At 39.1% G+C, this 19,934-nt stretch overlaps 2 protein-coding genes across 2 annotated transcripts; one reads left to right on the plus strand and one right to left on the minus strand.

The window, feature by feature from the left end:
• The first annotated feature begins 5,851 nt into the window (after positions 1 to 5,851).
• Positions 5,852 to 8,263, plus strand: LOC109983659 (NF-kappa-B inhibitor alpha). The gene is made up of 6 exons (XM_020633464.3): positions 5,852 to 6,158; positions 6,692 to 6,797; positions 6,913 to 7,120; positions 7,235 to 7,323; positions 7,444 to 7,704; positions 7,820 to 8,263. Exons 1-6 carry the CDS (start codon positions 5,926 to 5,928, stop codon positions 7,847 to 7,849), a joined length of 927 nt encoding a protein of 308 aa, XP_020489120.1. The 5' UTR covers positions 5,852 to 5,925; the 3' UTR covers positions 7,850 to 8,263.
• Positions 8,264 to 10,750: 2,487 nt separating this feature from the next.
• LOC109983646 (proteasome subunit alpha type-6) lies at positions 10,751 to 17,217 on the minus strand. The gene is made up of 7 exons (XM_020633441.2): positions 17,038 to 17,217; positions 16,304 to 16,398; positions 13,496 to 13,577; positions 12,714 to 12,869; positions 12,427 to 12,605; positions 12,150 to 12,244; positions 10,751 to 10,958 (listed from the first exon to the last, which is right to left on the minus strand). Exons 1-7 carry the CDS (start codon positions 17,111 to 17,113, stop codon positions 10,901 to 10,903), a joined length of 741 nt encoding a protein of 246 aa, XP_020489097.1. The 5' UTR covers positions 17,114 to 17,217; the 3' UTR covers positions 10,751 to 10,900.
• Between the last annotated feature and the right edge of the window lie 2,717 nt (positions 17,218 to 19,934).

Genomic DNA, 19,934 nt, shown 5'->3' on the forward strand with positions numbered 1-19,934 from the left:
TCAACACAGGTTAACAAACCAAACAATGGAGAGGACCATTTCCTTACTTTGTCGCCGTAGACTCTTTGACGCATGGAAAACAAGGGCAAGGGGCTGGTTAATAGTTGATTTCAATTGGCTGCAGGCCTTACAAGCCCATATGTTTTACCAGGTCATGTGCTCTGGTACTGTGGAACATTTAACACAGGTTGAAAATGAAGCAGCTAGCTTTGCTGAAGACTCCAAAAAGCCAAGTGTTAAGAACAGCGTTAAATTATTTTTTATAGTATAGCACCTTTAAAGCTTGCTATACTTAAAATGTGTCGAGTTTGTTGGAGATGTAAGTGTAAAACAAAGTTATTTACGTTACATGATAAGCCCAAACTATTCCTTTCTGAGGCAGAGACTCAACTGATAAACTGGCCACTGAATGTAGATCAAACAACAAATTATTTCTTCTCTCTCAACATTATTTGAGTCTTTTTAGTGTTATTATGCTAAGCAAATCTAAAAAGAAAGTTAACAACTTTCAACCCTTTAAAGTGTTTTCATGCTGCTGTAAGCTACGAGAGTATCACGAACAGTTGGAAAACAAGGGAGGTGGACCCAAATGCAGAATAACCAAAATTATTTAATTAAACAAAAAGGCCAAAGGCAACAAAAACTTACTTTCAAAAGCTCAACAAAAAACACAGGGGCGTACGAGCAAGAACAGACATACCAACGAACAACATACAAACAACAATGAACTGACACAGAAGGGAAGAAACACAGAGACTAAATAGACATGGGGTAATCAAACACAGGTGAGACTAACAACACAGGTGAAGCCAATGAGGGCAATCACAATGGAGGGAAACACACAGAGGAAGGAATGGACACAAGAAACACTGAGGACAACTACAAAATAAATACATGAAACACTGAAGACACACAGAACTCAAGAATGAAAAAAACACACTAGAACATAAAGAAACACTAAACACTGAAAATACAAAACTAAATAATACCAAATCATGACACAAGAGACCATCACCTCTGAACCTGTTAGTGATATTATTGTATTTCTGTGAGATGCCTTGTGGCAGTAGGGCAGTAGGACAGCAGATCTTGTCACATACAATTAATCCCTGTGTGGTAATGTATGTGCATGTGTTTTTCTTTTTTTGTATAACACCGTGGGAATGCCTGCAGAGAAAGAAAAAGGTATTACCCCTTGCCAATAAAACTCCCACGCTTCCCAGACATGATACGCATTTGCACATTCAGCACGAAACTGAGGCAACCAACAGGAGGATCTCAGATTTTCACCTCTGTTTGAAAGTTTCCTTTTGTGTCTCAGATGTCTTCAGTCACTTTCAGAAGCAAAAAAAAAATCACAATTTTTGAGAACATCTTTTCATGCCTTAAGTCTCATGATGGCTCTGAAGGAGAAAACTGTGTTCTAGTTGAACAGTTCATTCATTAGTCATTGGAAACACACACAATGAATGGCTTTCCATGTACTTTTCTCTCGTTACTCGTAATATTACATCATTGGATTATGTCATGAGAAAAATGGTCAAACACACGATTATCTTCATTCTTGTTTTACCATTGGTGTTTCTGTAAAAATCACAAAAAATGTAATACGACGGGTATGTCAATTATGTCATAAAATGAGTCACAAGCTACTAATACAAAAATAACTTGACTGACTCCTTCATTAAACACTAAGCATTATGTCCACCACCTAAGCCTACCCCCTTTTTTTTTTTTAAACCAACCACCCATTGTTAAAACAAAAAGTGGGCGCAGTTTGTTTAAACCTTTGGGTGTAGAAATGCTTTGTCATCAAGCCCACACAAGAATGGACTGGTTCAGGATGACTGTGACGAGGATGACTGTAACATTGATGGTTTCCTTCTGAAAAGAAGGAAAGTTTTCATGAATGACATGCTATGCATTAAAGCCAGCTAGGAGCATATCAGTGACTAAGCTACTGACATAAACGTGACATCATTTTCCAGTAAAGCTCTGTTTATTAATACACTGTAAAACATTAGCTTTAGCACTACTCCTTTTTATAAATTACCTTCAAGGCTGTTTCTATTTGATATGGAAAAAATCAAGTGCATATTAAATTACTTTTAAGACAATGATTAAAGTAGCCTAGCTGTGCACATCTCTGTAAGCTAACTATGTAGCCAGAGCTAGAAGGCTGTTAGCTTAGAGACTGGAAGCAGGCAAAAACAGCTAGCTATAGCCCTCTGCAAATAAAAAAATACATAAAGCCAAGCACATGTTTTCCCTAAAACTGCTATTTTGATTGACACTCACTGATACAAGTATAGGCCTATACAGGCTTGTCTAAAAGCTTATTATGGAGATCCAGGATGTAATTATCTTAGCTAGGTTTACTGGAAGCAGGCAGACTAAACTATCTCTCTTCAAGCTACATGCCTGCCTACACCCCTAATGTTAGCTATTAAGTAATCTCATTCCTTTTTTAAGGTTTATTCTGGGGCTTTTTGTGCCTTCATTGTAAAAATAGGACAGAGTCAGAGGGATAGAGACAGACATTTGGGGAGAGAGAGAATCGGGAATGAGTGGGAAAGGAGCTATAGACAATATTCAAGCTCAGGCTGCCTGCATTGAAGACTACCCCACTATCTATGGGGCGCGCACACTGACCACTACACTACCGGCACCCCTAATTATCAAATTTTTATGTGTAAAAATTAAATAAAACTAATGAATGAAATGTTATTTTAGTCCACGCATTCAAACTTTATTTTGACAGTGCTGTCACTGTGTTTTCTGTTCTTATGCTAAGCTAAGCTACCAGTTCTAGCTCTCCAATGACTATATGAAAGGCAGTTTTTATCTTTTTATCTAACTCTCTGAAGGAAAGCCACACAAATAGGTCCAAAAAGATCAAACTGCTCCCTTAATTGCAAATAGTAATGGATTTCTGCCAATGACACCTTTTGGTTTCATATAATTAGCCTTGCTGTGATTTCAGTAGGCTACTAGTAAACTGACAGTTTAACCCTGTGCTGACATGACTATATTACTGTTAAATACTTTCCTTTAATTAAGCATTATGATTTTGCATTCTGATTTACACAATATAATTTTTATCTACAATACATTTGGTAGGCTAATGGTAGTTCTGGTTTGTTTTGTTTTCTTTAACCAGGTGTTATTCAGTCATGACTTATAGGCATACACGTAAAGTTACTTTACTTTTCTACCGGCTCAGTGGTAGAGCTGGTCGTCCCCCAACCTAAAGGTCAGAGGTTCAATCCCCACTTCCTGCTGGTTGATGTGTCCCTGGCAATGTGAATGGGTAATTGTGACTTGCATTGTAAAAAGCACTTTAAGTCATGAGACAAGAAAAGTTCTATACAAGGTCGAGTCCATTCACCATACACTAAAATGGTGCCCTTAAGACCCAAGGACAATTTAATATGTTGGCTGCAGGAGCCAGGAATCGAACATGCAACATTCAGATTGGTAAACTACCCCACTCTGATCCACAGTGCCTCCTATATAAAACAATTCCAATTTTAAAAAGGTGAGGTGCTAAAGACATTTTGTTTGTGTTATTAATAGCATTCAGTGCTGTTTATATTTTCACTTAACACCCATTTTAACGGCAGCTAAACTGCAGTCTCGACAGTGATGGAAGATGTTGAGTTGAATCAACGATAATCTGCAGAGCTGCTGCATCAGACTGCATTAGTCCCAACTTGGGTATTAACTATCAACCATCTTCCCAGTGTGACATAGGCCTACTTTTTTTTTGAATGCTTAGTGTGTCTGATGTAATTTGGTCAATCGAGAAAATGAGAGAGTTTCATGACTTCACAGTGAAAGGGTGTGATGCCCCCTTAGGTGCTCTGCTGACTCAGATAATAGGTGCCTTACCAGAAGCACAGCCAGAGGGCAATGTGATGCACTTGACAATAAACTGGCGTCAATGCTTTCTCAGCGGTTGTTGTCAATAGCAACCAGTGGTAAATGAAAGGCAAGTAGAGACAAGACAAGAGCAAGAGCACAGCTTAAAAAAAATCTTGACGTTAAGTGGAAGTTCCAGTATTTCCCATATGGCTGAATAGCTGACTATAAACACAAAAACATGCAATCTAAGCAACAGCAGAAAAAACACATGGCTGCAAGAACAGTTTGTCCTCAGATGGCTCATTTGTAAGCAGAGATTAAAACGTGTGGAACTCAAGAGGGCATGCCATGTGCCTTCAGTGGGGACATTTGTTTGATATGACGCACACTCACAGACAACCAGTGATACAAGACACTGCATTTTTGTGATATCACAGCCCTTCCCAGTGTGTGTTCAGTTTGAATAGTGTAATGTCCACGGAGTATCGCCCCGTAGAGGTATGAAGGCATCACTGCACTTGGATACTGTTGCTATGTTTTGGCCAAGCCTACCTTTCACAATGTAAACAAAGTCATCCTGGGAATTTTATCTCAGATGTCAGAGAAGCAGAGACAGGTAGCTGTATCACGCACATAAACCACCATGTTGTGTAACAGAGAGGAATTTCCTGAAAAAAAAAAAAGACAGAAATACTTAAAAAGAAAAAAAAGAAGAAGGAAAAATATCACAAGCAAAGTCACAACACAGACAAGGAAAACATCCCTACAGGAAGTCATGCTGACAGTTTGCATTTTCTGTACAACTTTCTGGAATGAAATAAAAAAAATGTAACCTCCTGGGGTGTTCACAGCATGTGCAATACTGGACAGGTAAGCACAGATCATACTGTGGAGCATGTTGGTTTCACAAGGGAGTCTCCAGCAGGAAACTTTAGAATGTTTCCCCTCTTCAGCACGCTGTGCACTGCAGGCGTTCACTTTTGTAGTGTAGCAATGCTGATATTTTCCTTTCTGCATAAACCCCTGATATGTTGCACGTTAATTTGATGTGTTTTCACAATACATCACTGTTTTCAAGCATGCATCATTCATTCACTATTTTTAATCATCAGCCTACAACAGCAAGATCTTTTCCTTGAATTTATTTGCCATAATAAAGGAACAGATGTGGCAAACTCATACGCAGGCCTACATGAAAAACCAATGAAAAACATGTGACTATAAAATTTTAAAAAACACTCACACTAGCAGAGTGTGCATTCATGTCTATATGTTTTTACCCAAGCCTCTTGTCGTTAGTCAGTAAAATAATGCTTTTTTAAAAACCCTTAATAAACCGAATAAACCAGACCAACACAACATTTTAGTGAAATAAAATGTATATCATAATGTGTGTAACGTTTACATGTGTAGGTGAATGTATCTGATATTCAGTTGAGGCAGACATATAAAATTATTTTGGATCTATTTTGTGGTTATGACACAAATAAAAAAACTGTTATAAGATTAGACAATGTGGTTGTCATAGTGTAGGTGTGAGCTATATGCTCCATAGTTCAGTTTAAATTCTGGACATCAGTTTATAAACTGGATTTCTCTTTTTGAGTGAGTTGAGGTTTGGGCCCCTGTCAGACTTAAAGTGGGAAATAAATGGAAAATATGTAAAGTGTCTTTGGTTAGCGACTTGAGAGACATAATTTCCCCCTGCAGAAGGGAATTCTTGAAGAGCCTGGTAGGGACTGTCTCCCTCTCATTCATGCCCATACAGTCTCATTCATTGAAAGAAATAAAGTCATGACCCCTGTAATACATCACAGGTGAAAATAGGTGTCTAATAGGAAACTACCAGTTTTCTTTCTGACTGTGTTGAGGATGGGGGGTTTCTAACAAAAGCACAGCCCTGTGTGATTTCCCTATGCTTATTCAAGTCAAGTGGAATTCCCCACTAAGGCCCCGCCCAGCCGAGCGCACAAAACCCAGCGCGCCTCCCTTCACTGCACTAGACAGCCCTGACCCTTGGATAGAGACAGAACTGTGTCTTGTGACAGTCGCAAAGTCAACATGGACGTGCAAAGAGTTTCTCACCACAACCAAATGGATTATAACTTCGACAACATGGAGCCCAAACACGGGAAAATGTTGCCTTGCCACGATGACCGTTTTGATTCCGGCCTGGAATCCTTGAAGGAGGACGAGTTGGTGAACGAGTTTGAGGACATGAGCGTGAAACCGAGCGAGGAGCTCACACAGGAATACGAGCCTTGGAGGACTGCAGTGACTGAAGATGGTGACACGTAAGTTCGATTTTTGTACATTTATGCAATTTGGCGTTTGCAGATTTAATGCGTCGGCGAAAAATGCAGAAAGGTTTTGCACCAGAGCGCAGCAACTAAACGACAAATCAACACATTGAAAATATTTATATTTTGAAATGCAAAAAAAACCACCAAAAAAAACATGAGATTGTCGAAAGTAGCATGAAAACAAAAGGCCTTTTAAAGTTTGTTTGAGTGTGTGTGCAGCACAGCGCGCACCAAATGCGTGCGTGTGTGTGTACTTTGGCTGAGCGCGCAGTCTGGGCGGTGCTAAAGTCCGCTCTGCGAGTTCAGGAAAGTCCCTGGCCCACTGCCAGGAACTGATAAAGCATCAGATGTGTCAAGCCACAACTGGTGGAAATAACCCGACAAAACTCCATTCTTGCGAAACGCTCGACTGCTGAGGCTTTGTTCTTTTTTATTTGGTTGGAACCATTTCCTCTGCGTAGTTTTTTTTTTTTTAAACACAATTTTAACAAATCTCTCTCTCTTTTTTTTTTTCCATCCCACAGACTTCTACACTTGGCCATCATTCATGAAGCCACAGACCATACCTTTCAGATGATCAAACTGTCCCAGAATCACTCCTTCCTCAATGTGCAGAACCACCAGAGACAGGTAAAACTCAAACACAATTTAAAGCTCATTATTCAATTTAAAGCTCATTATTCATCCAATTTAACTGTAAAGTCCAAATTATAATTAAACATTTTGTACATTTGTTCCTCCTCAGACTGCGCTCCACCTGGCAGTAATCACAGAGCAGCCTCAGCTGGTGGAGAAGCTCCTGAAGGCCGGCTGTGACCCGCGGTTGTCAGACGACAGTGGGAACACAGCTCTCCACATCGCCTGCAAGAAGGGCTCTCTCTCCTGCTTTGGCGTCATCACCCAGAACTGCCAACGCCACCTTTCCTCCATCCTGTCCTTCCCCAACTATAATGGTAAGCATTTGTATAAAATAGCTTCTCTAAAAAGACTCCCACAAAATCCTGTTTCACTGAAGCTGTTCTTTGATGTGGTTTTTTAACTGAGCCTCTCCTGATTTCTCTCTACAGGACAGAACTGTCTCCACTTGGCGTCCATTAACGGCTACATCTCATTGGTTGAAACTCTTGTTCAGCTTGGTGCAGACATCAATGCACAGGTAGGTGTCAAATGAACTCCAAATGAAACCTGTTATAAACTCAATGATTTGAAAGAGGATCCTTGGAGATGAAAAGTGCAGGAGGAATCTAACATTATTCCTGTGGGTGTTTTCCTGTAGGAACAGTGCAGTGGACGGACGTCACTCCATCTAGCCGTGGATCTCCAGAACCCCACACTTGTCCGTCGCCTCCTTGAACTCGGTGCTGATGTAAACTGCTTTAACTATGGCGGCTTCACGCCATACCACCTCACCTACGGGCGCCATAACGAAGAGATCCGCTGCCAGCTGTACGAGAGGACGGCCCAAGAACTGAGGGCGCTGCCTGAGAGTGATTCAGACGAGAGTGATATGGAGGACGTGGACGGGTCGGAAGATGAGGTCAGTATTTCAGATAAACATGTTATAGTGATATCATCTTAAGGTTTTTTTTTTTTTTTTTTAAAAACAACTTTCTAGTTTTGGTCCCTAACCTTGTTTATGTTATTTCCCACAGCTGTACGACGACATAAAGTTTGGAAAATAAACCGAACTGTCCCCCGTCTGGTGGTGTGAACCACACTCAAGCTGCTACAGGGTTGCCCAGAATCAGCCCCGCAACGAGGGACACATCAGTCCACGTCCCCCGTCCAGGCCCAGGTCCAGGTCCAGGTCCAAAGAGCTGGTCCTGGGATCTCACAGACATGAATGAAGACGGCGTAAACCATGGTCAAGTCCAGTCCAGATCATGAGACGATCTGAAACCATAATACAGCGAGACAACGACCTCCATGTTCTGTAAAGTGCTGACAAATTGATAAAGATGTGTAAATATATGTGACTGTTGTAAAATATTGTAAATACAGAGATATTATTTTTTTTTACCTGTACAAATGTGTGAATTTTAAACACTATTAACACACAATGTTTGAGAATAAAAAATAAGTTTATTGAATATAAACACTTGACTGTTTCTTTATTCAGCCAGAGGGCCATGTTTCTTCTACTTGATGACTGTTTCACGGCCTTTCCACGTTGTAGATCATCTCTCGCTAACAGAGTGACGAGACTGAGTCATCAGTCAGACTTGTGAAAGAAACGCAGACAAAAAAGAAATGACACTCTGCCTCTTGGAACAGTCTGGGATTTCCTTGTTGGGGCGAGGTCACAGGGTCTCTGAGTCACCGTGCTGAAAGTCCCTTAACTTAAGAGGAACATATTGTACTTAAATATTCCACCCTGCTCTGGTCCGAATGCTCAAAAGCAACAAGGAAGTAGTATTCACTGGAAACACCAAAGAAGTGGAGGGAGGAAATGTCTTAATACGGGAAACTGAAGCAGAAAGAGATTAGTCTGTGTCACAGTGACAAGGAAACTGAGCAGCACTCCAGCTGTGGTGCTGGAAGAACTATTGATCATAATGCACTGTGTAATACTCTGAATCATGTAGTATGATGCACTGAAGTTAAAGCAGAAAATGTCTTTAAATGCTGTTATACATCAACATGTGTCTTTTAACTTAATAATAGAATAGAAGAGTATTACTCATGCATTTAAAACATTTTGGTTGAGTGTGAGCTAATTGTTAACTTCTTCATAATTGGACAGTAATGATTATTTTCACAATCTGGTTATGTGACTTATTGTTCACTCCATTAAATCAACTCATTTAGCTTTAAAAAAAACTGTGAAATAATGAGAAATACCAAAGTCACACATTCACAATGATGACTTTTTCAAAGTAAGAGTCCAAACTTGAGCAGAGTTTCAAAATAAAACAAATATTTAAATTGAATCATTAAGAGAAAGCAACAAATATAAAAAAATTTAGAAGATGGAAACCTAAGACACGGGGCATTCTTGTATGATATATTATATCACAAATACAGAAATTCATTGTTATGTTTTATCAAACCCAAAAACATTCATGTATCCATAAAGGTTTTTCTGCGGTCGATAGTGTGATGTACACATAGTTTGCCGTTTCATTTTAAACAAAACATATCAAGTCATAGTAACAAGTGACGCAAGGCGTCACGATGAATGTATTTGAGGATAAGAAAATGAAATTAACAAAAAATTATACTTAAATGTGTACTTCATATAATCTGCTTTTGGATCTGGCCTGCACACCTGAACCATCTTCAAACAGAATTCTTTTACAGCCCTTCCTTTATATTAGTTCCTTTAACTTAGTTAATTTTATCCGCATTATGATTGTACAGCTCTTTGGTCATTTGTTTTTTTTTTTTCAATGTGCTTCATAAATACATTTTGCACGGATCAGATTGTAACTCCAGCACTGGTGAGAAGGAATCCCCTGAAATACTCAACACACCATGCTCTGATTACCAATCTGTAATCAGGAAAATGTCCCTGCACGATAAGCTTTAATAACAGATTGTATCACTGTGTCTCCCTATAATCCTCCATGGGGCGGTAAACATTAACAGGGTTGTTTACCTGTACAGGACTGCAGGGGGAATTTTCTAAGGACAAAGCTGTTACTTCTTAATGATAGTGGAGGTTACAGAGGCCGAGGTTTTAAACATTCATCCGAGCAGATAGTCCTCAGAAGACCATTTCTGCATTTAAGATGAAGAAGAATATTATAGCTGGATTTCTGAGTCTGTAACATCTGCAAAAAGACGCAAAAGAGAAGGAAAGGAATATGAGTGATTCAACAGGACGGATGGGAAATGGTCTTAAATAAACTGAAGAGTGAGTAGCTGATGACGGCACATTATTTCAGATCATGTGGTGATGATGAAGTCTTTGTTATGGTGGAACTAAACAGGGTCATTGAAGAGAATTGTCAACACACACACACACACACACACACACACACACACACACACACACACACACACACACACACACACACACACACACACACACACACACACACACACACACACACACACACACACACACACACACACACACACACACACACACACACACACACACACACACACACACACACACACACACACACACACACACACACACACACACACACACACACACAGGGGGTCAAGTTTCCCCTTTTGCTAAGAGAAACTCATCATGTAGTAGGATGTTTCCGGTGGGTTGAAGTCGTCTATTTCTGACATTCTCAATGTGCCAAAATGTTAAGAGAACGAGGTCAAATCTGGTCTACATCACTGTGTAGTAAAAACTACCTCTCCACAGCACCTCTGTGTCGTGTGATTGTAGAGTACTCTGAGCCACAACAGGAAGCTCAGAGGAAGAACTCTGCACTCGCTTGTGTTCCCAGAAACGTTTCTTTCTGCTGCTAAATTCAACCAACAAATGAAAACACAGCTGACAGAACAGGGCTCGCATGCAAAGGCTTCTATGCATCTTCATGTCATTTAAATATGTTCGAACCGCTTCACAAAAACAAACTTCACAATAAAAAGAAAACAGATATAAACACAAGGGGTTATTTTACTCCAAAAACTTTTTTTTTTTTATTGTTGAATGAAACAGTGGGGGTAAATGTACAGCAAACAAAGATAACATCAGTCTCCTTCTGGGAACTGCATATCCCATCATGCTCTAACCATCCATCAGGTGACAGGGCTCTGCTCGCTCAGTCTCGCTCTGCCAGGGCCATCAGGTGGGTGTCCACTTCAGTCTCTGCCAGAATCCTGGAGAAAGCAGACAGGGCTCATGAGTACTGTATCCAAAAGATACATCAAATACAAGGGAACCCTAAATAAAGAGTCATCGACGTACATTTTTTCATACTGACTGAAAATAATAAATTAGGTTTTTTTACAAGTAAAAAAAATCCTCCGCATGAGCTGCTTCCAGCTTCTCAAATTGGATTATTTCATACTTTGAGAGCTGGGCACAAGTCCGTTAATATGTTAAACATTAATTATCAACATTCATTACTTCATTCATTTCTAACCTGGATGTTTCTTAGAATAGTGATTAACGAAACATTTAACTTCCATTAAATTTGGTTTCCGTTAACGTTATATTTGTTACTTGAATTTAGACTACAGACGTTTTTGCTATCTATTTCTTCAACCCGCACATCTACATCATGTGTGCTGCAGCGACGGAGGGTAGAGAAAGAAAGTCCCGTATCTACTCAAGCTCTAGTGAACAGAAGGTCCTGATTGGTCAAATGAGGTGTCTGCTAAAAGGTCATAGTGCATGAACAGCTGAATTTTTGAATCAATCGATGGATCTTTATGGATGTAATGTGTTTTTCATTCAGTCTTTTACTGGATTTTTTGGAATATCAATGTGGACAGAATAAGAAAGACGGGATGACATTTCTGCACAATGAATGACAGACGGACAGAGACTCTGCAACTTTCTTGTTTTGTCAATGGCCCACAGTAACCTGTGTTTAATATAAAATATAGTTTGTATTGATTAATTCAAAAAAAATTCATCATCATTCAAAGGAAAGGAACTGAACATTCAGACTGTTGGTTCAATAAAAGAAGCTGAAGAACATTGAATATATTTCAATATATTTCTTGGGAAACTGACAGGTATTTGGACAGTTTGAGACATTTATAGACAAAATGCTTCAGTGATAAAGCAAGAAAATATGCAGATCAAATGATGATGAAATGTATTTGCTGTTGCAGCCTAACCCCAGTTTATGAGAGAAAAATCAGCTTCAGTTCCATGAACTGACATGTTATGTCTTCAAGGTAAACATATATAGAGGCCTATTTGTATTTGACAGAACAGTCTCTCTTAAAATCTATTAAAACATGACACTGGTTGCAAGCAGAAATGCCCTATTGATGAATCGTGTTATGCCTAAGAATCGAAGATCAGAGTCACATTTAGGACTGCAGATGTTCTCTTACCTGAACTTGGGCTCCTGTGTTGTGACCACGCCCACCTCCAGTTCAGAGGGCTTGAAGTCAATGGAGAGAACAGTTGACAGACAAGAGATCGCCGTCTGAAAGGAAGTTTAGAGGGTGTTTATCGTATTTGTTTCTCTATTACACGGATAATTTACGGGACATCATAATTATGGTAATAAAATAATAAACCATACAGCTGGAAACCACCTGTATGGTTACTTTTACTTTCATGTTCCTCCACCTGAGTTCCCTGCCTGTAAAGAGATTTCATTTGTACCTCAATAGTTTGTTCAAAAGTCCAGTCCAGTTTCTTTTTTACTTTCTTCTCCAGGAAGCTGGTGGCTTCTGTCTGTTTCACTCCAGCAGCAGTGGCCTTAAAGCCACAGTAGTAGCCTGCTGGGTCGCATTTGTACACCTGGGGTCCCAACTCCTCGTCTACGCCGATCACGATCATACCTGCAAGCAACAGAGTAGCAATGAGAGACACATTTGGAAACAGTGCTTTAAACTGTACAGACATGATTTAACCATCAAACTCGACAGTAAATGAAGAAATACACTCACAGCAGCCCAGTGGTCTCATCTCAGCGTTCTGCGTGTACACTTGCGAGATGTCAGCCATTCTCTTACACAGCATATCCACTGGGATCTCATAACCGTACTTGTACTGCCAGTTGGCTGCCTCGTAGCGAGCTCGCTGGACTTGGGACCGGCTGTCAGCTGGAAGACATCAGACACAGACAGTGAGAAGGAGGGAAAAGTGACAGATTTTATCCAAAGCATCAATTTAACTGTAAAGCAGCCATATTGATAAGATGAAGTGAAATGTTTGAAAGAAAAGACAGAAAGCGGCTCGCTTGGTAAAATTAACAGTTGTTAGGGTAGAGGAACAGTAAGCTACAGAGAACAGAGGTGATCATTAACACCCAACCCTTTCAACTTTTTCTAAATATTCACAGAAAATACTTGGTATTTTTCTATTCAAGAACCTTTTTTTCCCCTTATTTTTGTTTCCAAGTACTGAAAAACCACTGAGGGTCCTGCTAACAGAGGCCAACATAGTTTAGAGGAAAGTGGAACGTTTATAAAAAAGCAATCCTCGGGAAAGGGACAGAAGGAAGGGACATTTTGTTGAATGCACAAAGACGAAAAATAAAATAAACAAATGGAAAAACTGCAACCTGGAAATTGTATTTTCTTAAATAATAAACAGAAAAATCCCTGGACTATTTTTTATCAAATCAGACAATGACAATAAAAGACTATGCTAACAGTATGTGCTTAATTCATTGCTCTTATCAAACAGTATACTAGTTATCATTCATATTGAAAAGTCTTCCCCTTACCTGTCATCCCAGACATTACGCATCCAATATTATCTGTTATTCTGAAAAGGTGGGTCACTGTGGCGGAATCCAAAAGCTTGTCCTGTTTCGAGAGAGGAGAAGGTTTAATAGAAAACTAAGGGATGAATCAATGTAGCAAAAGATAAACCTGACAATTCTCATTTACACGTTCCATATGGATCGAATCAAATCAAATCCAACGTTCACACAAATATTCAACCCCTTCGCTCCTTGAACAGTTTCTCTTTTTTGTCTTTTCACTGCTGGATAGTTCAAGTTAACAACTCCAAACTAAAACATTACTTGTGACTCTTAAAGAACATTACTTTTTTTAAAACACAAGTAAACCTCTCAACTGTGACAAATTTCCCATTATATAGAGAAGTAGAAAGACACTATGGTGAGTTTGATACCTTTTTCTGAGAAAGTCAATTCCAAATTGTGAATGAGCCAAGTAAAGTTAAAATAAATACAGACGTATTACTCATGTAAATAATTTAAATATATCTGACAGTCAGCATGGCTGCTGCCAGGAACAAGTCTTATAAGTGCAGGATGAAGATCACAGTAGCTCCCTTACACAGCCTGTTCAAGTCAAGACTGTGAGGCCTCTGTTACGCCTCACCGTCTGTGTAAGTCACAAGGCCGGAATGGTGGGACAAAGTCATTCCACCTCTGAGCCAGCAGTGTATGTAGTATTAGAGAGCTAACAGAGGTGAACAGTGTCTGTAGCCCTTTCCAGATTATGATTCTGTAACAGCTGTGTAACAATTCTCCACCATCCCAAGGCCTTTGTATTTTCATATTGATTCCACAACATTATTGATGTCCGAGTGTGTGACGTCACATTACGCTGCTGCAGAAGCAAAACGTGTAAACAAACTGGAGATGCACCCATTGCACATTTTTGGACGATTCTGATTCTTTTATTTCTTTTAAAGTCTGACCTGCCGATTCACATTTTCTTTCTTTAAAGGACTTTAATTGACAGTTAAAAAATATAAAAATACAATTTCAAGTTCATGATAAAACACTGACTGTTAATAAACGATTTATTTAAAAAAATCTTTGCACCAGGTTACATGACCAGCTGACTTTGTGCTCACAAACACATCTCTCCCTCTCTTCATACACAGACCAGCCTGCCCCTCCCTTATTCTGTTTCTTTTGAACTGCTGACTTAATTTATCAGCAGTATGTTCATTAAATCACCTTAAAACATAACTTGTTTTGTACAGAAACTGAATTGCGTTAAAAACAAGCTTGATGTTCATAATATGGCGTATCAAAATGATCAAATCTAATGTAAAGTTACTAAATTACATCGGGTACAAAAAGCTCCATTTCCTAAACAATGTCAAAAGCTTACATTTGACAGAAGAGGTCTAGAAAATAACTTGTGCATTTACAAAAGGGATGTATTAAGAGTGCTTTTCAGCCCAGTGTGTGTATGTCTGTAACAGTAAACAGGAGATGGAGGGAACATACAGCCGACACTGTGCGCTTATTGATTGATTGATCACGGATCCTCTCTCTGCAGAAACAAAAACGTAGATGATGAGGATGGCCTACAAACAGCACGTGTTATGCATATAAAGAGGGAGATCAATACTTTTCTCCTCTGCTGATGGACACCTCACATCCACACTGCCCAAAAGGTTAGCTAGTGTGTGTGGGTAGTTGTTGCATACGTGTCTTTATCACTGTGTGCATGAAATGTGCGGCTCATGTGTGTTAATCTGAAATCAGCGTAGAGTCATTTATATATTTGTGAGGACCAGGCAGTCACTGATCACGGACAAACAGGCGGAAAATTGGATGATTCCGGTTGCCAAAAATTGATGCATCTCGAAAAGACACAGTGGGGACTCCACATAACCACACTCAGATATGCGCACACACACAGCACTGTTCTTCCCTGATGGCTCATATCTCGTCCCTGTAATGCCTCTGTTCCTACATCTAATGCTGGCACAGAGGTGGAATGACTTGATCCCACCATCACGCCTCCGGACATTAAATATTGAAGGGTAGACATTACAGGGGTCTAAATACATCACATTAAACTGGCTAAATGAAAAGGACATTTTTAACAATGATGCCAACAGGATGGAAGAACATCGGATGTTTGTAAGTGAAGCTTGCACTGTAAACTGGCACGCGGGGGATTTCCCAAGGTAAGACGTGACGTAAATAAACAACACGGAAGTAGCGGCCGAAGCAACAGAGTCCGCTACACGACGTTATAAAGAGAATATTTGCCTTTATATCAATGTTATGTGTAATCCAATGGAATGACAACATCCACAAAAGAGAGGAGAACAACAGACTGACGAACAGAAAACATAAAGCAGCAGTTTAATTACGTGCACAGAGATCGTAGAAGTCGCGTGCAGACACTTTAGCCGGTCACTGTATATAAACGTCATTCTCTTTTCATTGGCTTAAATTAAAAATCTCCGGAGTGCATTCGGCCGCGTTCAGACATCAGCTCCTCCGGATTATCTGCGGAAAAAATACTAGGGGTCTGGCCGGATAAACTCCGGGTAATATCGGAGTAAAAAATTTGGCTGTTGCGTTCACACATGGAGCTCCTCCTGGAAACCTCCGGAGTTTTTCAGGAGATTTCCGTATGTGTGAAAAGGGTTTATGTTAACAAGTAACGGCCCTTTTCCTTTGCTGCACTGTGAAATAACCCAAGGGTACACCAATATTAAGACACTGTGTGGTTCAGTGTAAAAGTGGAGATTTGTTATCATACAGTAGAGGAATCTATGTGTAAAAAAAGGGCTCATGATGCCAACTCACCGGTACTTTTTTCTGTGTGACAACAACAGCACAGTCCTTCCCCCTGACTGCTACAGATGTTAGTCCACCTTGGTTAATGGCCTTGAAAGCATATTCTGCAAAACAAGAAAGACAAGGACAAGAAATGTTGATCCCAAATCAAAGCCACTTGTAGGGGTTTATTTAAATAATACATTTAACTAGACGTGTTTAACTTCTGGGGTCGTTTCTTGCATTTTGTTTATCAGATAACAAATTGGTCTGTCCATGTTCAGTTCAACTTTAACACAGACATGTTTACATTGTTATTCACCGTGAATTGTCCCTTTAAGTCTAACCAGGTGAAATAAACACATATTCCTGTAACGAGGTGACTTACTAGGATGGTAAAGATAATTTCAGCTAAAGAAACAGTAAACTAACTTCACAACACTGTCATATTTGACCGAATAACAAGTTTACATAATCAATGAATCAGCTTGCTTATCTGCGAAGCTAACTGTGCTAACTAGCTAGCCACTTTGAGTCGCTATATTTGGATGAATTGAAGCTTCAGTAAAGTATAAACAGGAAAATTAACACCAGGACAGCACACTCACAACTTGCATTTTTACTTATGATTCTTCTTTCGTTTTAGGTGAGTGTAATTTATCACATAGAAGCCCAGCTACGCAAACCATGACAGAGCATTTAGCTAGATAGCAAACAAGTTAGCCTCCGAGCCGGCTTTTGTTTGATCTGTTGTGAACACTGACCGACTTGATAGAGTCTTCCTTCTGGAGAAAAGATGGTGATGTGTCGATCAAACCCTGCACTCGAGCCTCGGGACATTGTACAAGGTTATGTTGGCCGAGAAGTTCCTACCAAATGAATTTGCAATCTGAATTTACTTCATGCACAATATTTCCATCCGGTAGTGTAACTCACGGCCTCCCAACTACTTCCGGTGTCAAAGACCTGCCGCGTTTCCATGGTGATAAGACATTCAAATGTTGGAGCAAGAAGCCAAAAGCTAATAATAATGTCAATTAAATTAAAATTATATTTCTAACCAGATATTGTAAAAAAATAAATACACAAGACACAAAAAAAAGGGGGTGGGGGGGGGGGGGGGGGGGGGTCGGAAGAACACTTCCCAAAAACTAATAATAATGTCAATTAAATGAAATTATATTTTTAACCAGATATTGTAAAAAAAAAAAAAAAAAAAAAAAAGAAATACACAAGACTCAAAAAACTGGTAAAATTTGCAATAAAACCCACATTATTAAGTCATTTTGATGTGACTACAAATTCCTAATGCGAGATAGCCATAGGCCCATTATGTTGTAGCCTAATGTATCGGATTGTAGCCAAAATGAAAATATAGGCCTAATCAACATGTAAAAAATAACTAACATGTAAGTTTTCACATGACAACAACAATGTAGCCTATGTGTCTGCTGATGTTTACAGATAAGGTAAGATAATGAACACACCTCTGTGTTTTTTTTAAACAAGTTTTATATGTCCACTCAGTTCAAAGTCTATAGGCCTACATGAAAAATGTATTCTGCTTAGGATTGTCTTTAACAGTAAATTACTTTATAAAATACTTTTATTGGTTTTAGGCTGTTGTATTTTTTTTGCGTTTTGTCGTCAGTGTTTGGATAGACCTATTAGGACGAGTGAGTGGCTGTGTGCTTTACATTATATGCCTTAACAGTGGGGCAGTGGGGGTCCCCAGTCTATGGCACCCTTATTTTCGGGATTGCAAGCTTGAAAGTGTTGGAACCCCTGTTGAAAGTGATCCAATGCTATTGTTGATAAATTACACTGAAATGGACATCTCTTCACTGTACTCAAGCACTTTCAATATCATATGTCGGCCTACAGGTTTGGTTCTAATAATAATGATGTCTTTGGAGAAAATAAAACGTTATGAGTGCACCCTGTAATCATTTCGAATAGGAGAATAAAAAAACCTTTTCTGAAAATCATTGGGATTTGACACATAACTACAGCAGTGGGGTAAAAACCAAAACAAAGAGGATGTGTCAGTTCCCATTAGTGTACAAGTGAGAGTGTTAGTGTTTCATAAACTGCAAATCAAAGCTAATAATACATTGTGGCCTGTAGTTTTTATATATAGCCTACAATTAACATTCACATTTATGGAAATAGGCTATACTGTATTAAACTACTTGTCTCAATCACGTAGGAGAAAGCAAAGGTGTTCCATTATGACCAAAACAATGGCTCTGTCATTGTTCCACTTTGCCATTGTGACTTGAAGCCCGCTTGCGCAGTACCAGGAATTATTGGCACCCACGTGTTACCTACAATTACAATTCTAAAATTCCTTCCAGGAAAAAACGATTGTCATTGCATACTGGAACTTGTATGCTATTATCAGTGTTATCAGTAACACCGGGGCCTTTTCTGCTAAGTCAAATGTTTGCCAGGTAGAAATGTCTATATTTCCTTGTGGGTAAAGTATTTAACTTGTGTCTTTAACCATGTCATGCATCTCACAATAATGCAATTGAATACAGAACCATCACACAATCCGCCTGCTGTTACACACATGAATTGATACCCAAGTTAAGCAAAACTGTTGTTAATGTACATTTGTAAATTTGAGCATGAAGTATCTCCTTGTTATTGTCAGCTTCTGCTTGCACTTTGTTATATGACTCTTCATATTTCTACATTAGCTGTTAAATGAGTGAGTGTGTGGAGTGTGTTTGCCTGCTTCAGCAACAACATGATCTTGGAATAACCTGCACAGAGAGGCTACAATGGTAACTATATATGTCTAGTACTGAGACATAAAAACAGACTCTCTTGTGACACCACATGTTTAATTTTGTTATCATATAACAAGCAGAGTGAACTTGAGAATGTAACCTGAGTAAGCGGTCTTATTAATCGTTTAACAAAATCACCAACAGATTACATCCTTTTTCCTGAAAAAAAAGAACTGCAAGTGTGCATGTGTCATCATGGATTTTCCCTTGATCGCCAAATCTAACACAGCTGCATACAGAATGTTTCCTTCCTCTTTGTGGGTCACCTGCACCTTTAGATAGTGACTCATACATTGTACACTCAGTGCGGTATCATGATTGTTGATAAGCAGGAACTTAGTTTGAGGATTGGCAATGCCATCAGGAGTTACCTTGTAGTACCTTGCAATATGGTTATTGTGAAAAATTCCAATCCTTGTCATTGGCCTATTTTAAAACTACACAGATTGTGATACGACTACTGATGACCTACGTGGGAGTATTTTTATTCAAGTGCTAAACCACTTTGCTCAGATATGACTCAATCACACAAGATTTACGCAATAATGTGTTTTTTTTATAACAAAAGATCATCATCACCCCCTTCCTTGTCATCATCATCATCATCATCATCATCATATAAATATTAATGCAAACTCCAGTATTGCAAAACGTTTCCACTCCTGCTCAAGCAGTATTTATTCTTAGTAAATAAAGCAGCAGAATGATGAAGACAAGAGTTTCCAAAGTAGATTTTGCAACTCCTAAACATGCATCTATCAAAAAAAAAAAAAAAAAAAAAAATCATTATAAAAGTTGAGGAATTTAGATGACATTCATATTATACCATATATTTTTTGGAGATATATTCTCAGGGCCTTGAA

The sequence above is a fragment of the Labrus bergylta genome, chromosome 15 (genome assembly GCF_963930695.1).
Source record: "Labrus bergylta chromosome 15, fLabBer1.1, whole genome shotgun sequence".
Taxonomy (NCBI): Eukaryota; Metazoa; Chordata; class Actinopteri; order Labriformes; family Labridae; genus Labrus; species Labrus bergylta.

What these genes read in the sequence shown, in the direction of transcription:
- LOC109983659 (XM_020633464.3), top strand. Translation starts at nt 5,926, where the DNA reads ATGGACGTGCAAAGAGTTTCTCACCACAACCAAATGGATTATAACTTC. An exon ending in GTGACTGAAGATGGTGACAC is followed by an intron (nt 6,159 to 6,691) that starts GTAAGTTCGATT and finishes TCCATCCCACAG; the next exon opens with ACTTCTACACTTGGCCATCA. An exon ending in TGCAGAACCACCAGAGACAG is followed by an intron (nt 6,798 to 6,912) that starts GTAAAACTCAAA and finishes GTTCCTCCTCAG; the next exon opens with ACTGCGCTCCACCTGGCAGT.
- LOC109983646 (XM_020633441.2), bottom strand. Translation starts at nt 17,113, where the DNA reads ATGTCCCGAGGCTCGAGTGCAGGGTTTGATCGACACATCACCATCTTT. An exon ending in TCACACAGAAAAAAGTACCG is followed by an intron (nt 13,578 to 16,303) that starts GTGAGTTGGCAT and finishes CTCTCGAAACAG; the next exon opens with GACAAGCTTTTGGATTCCGC. An exon ending in ACACAGGAGCCCAAGTTCAG is followed by an intron (nt 10,959 to 12,149) that starts GTAAGAGAACAT and finishes TGCTTTCTCCAG; the next exon opens with GATTCTGGCAGAGACTGAAG.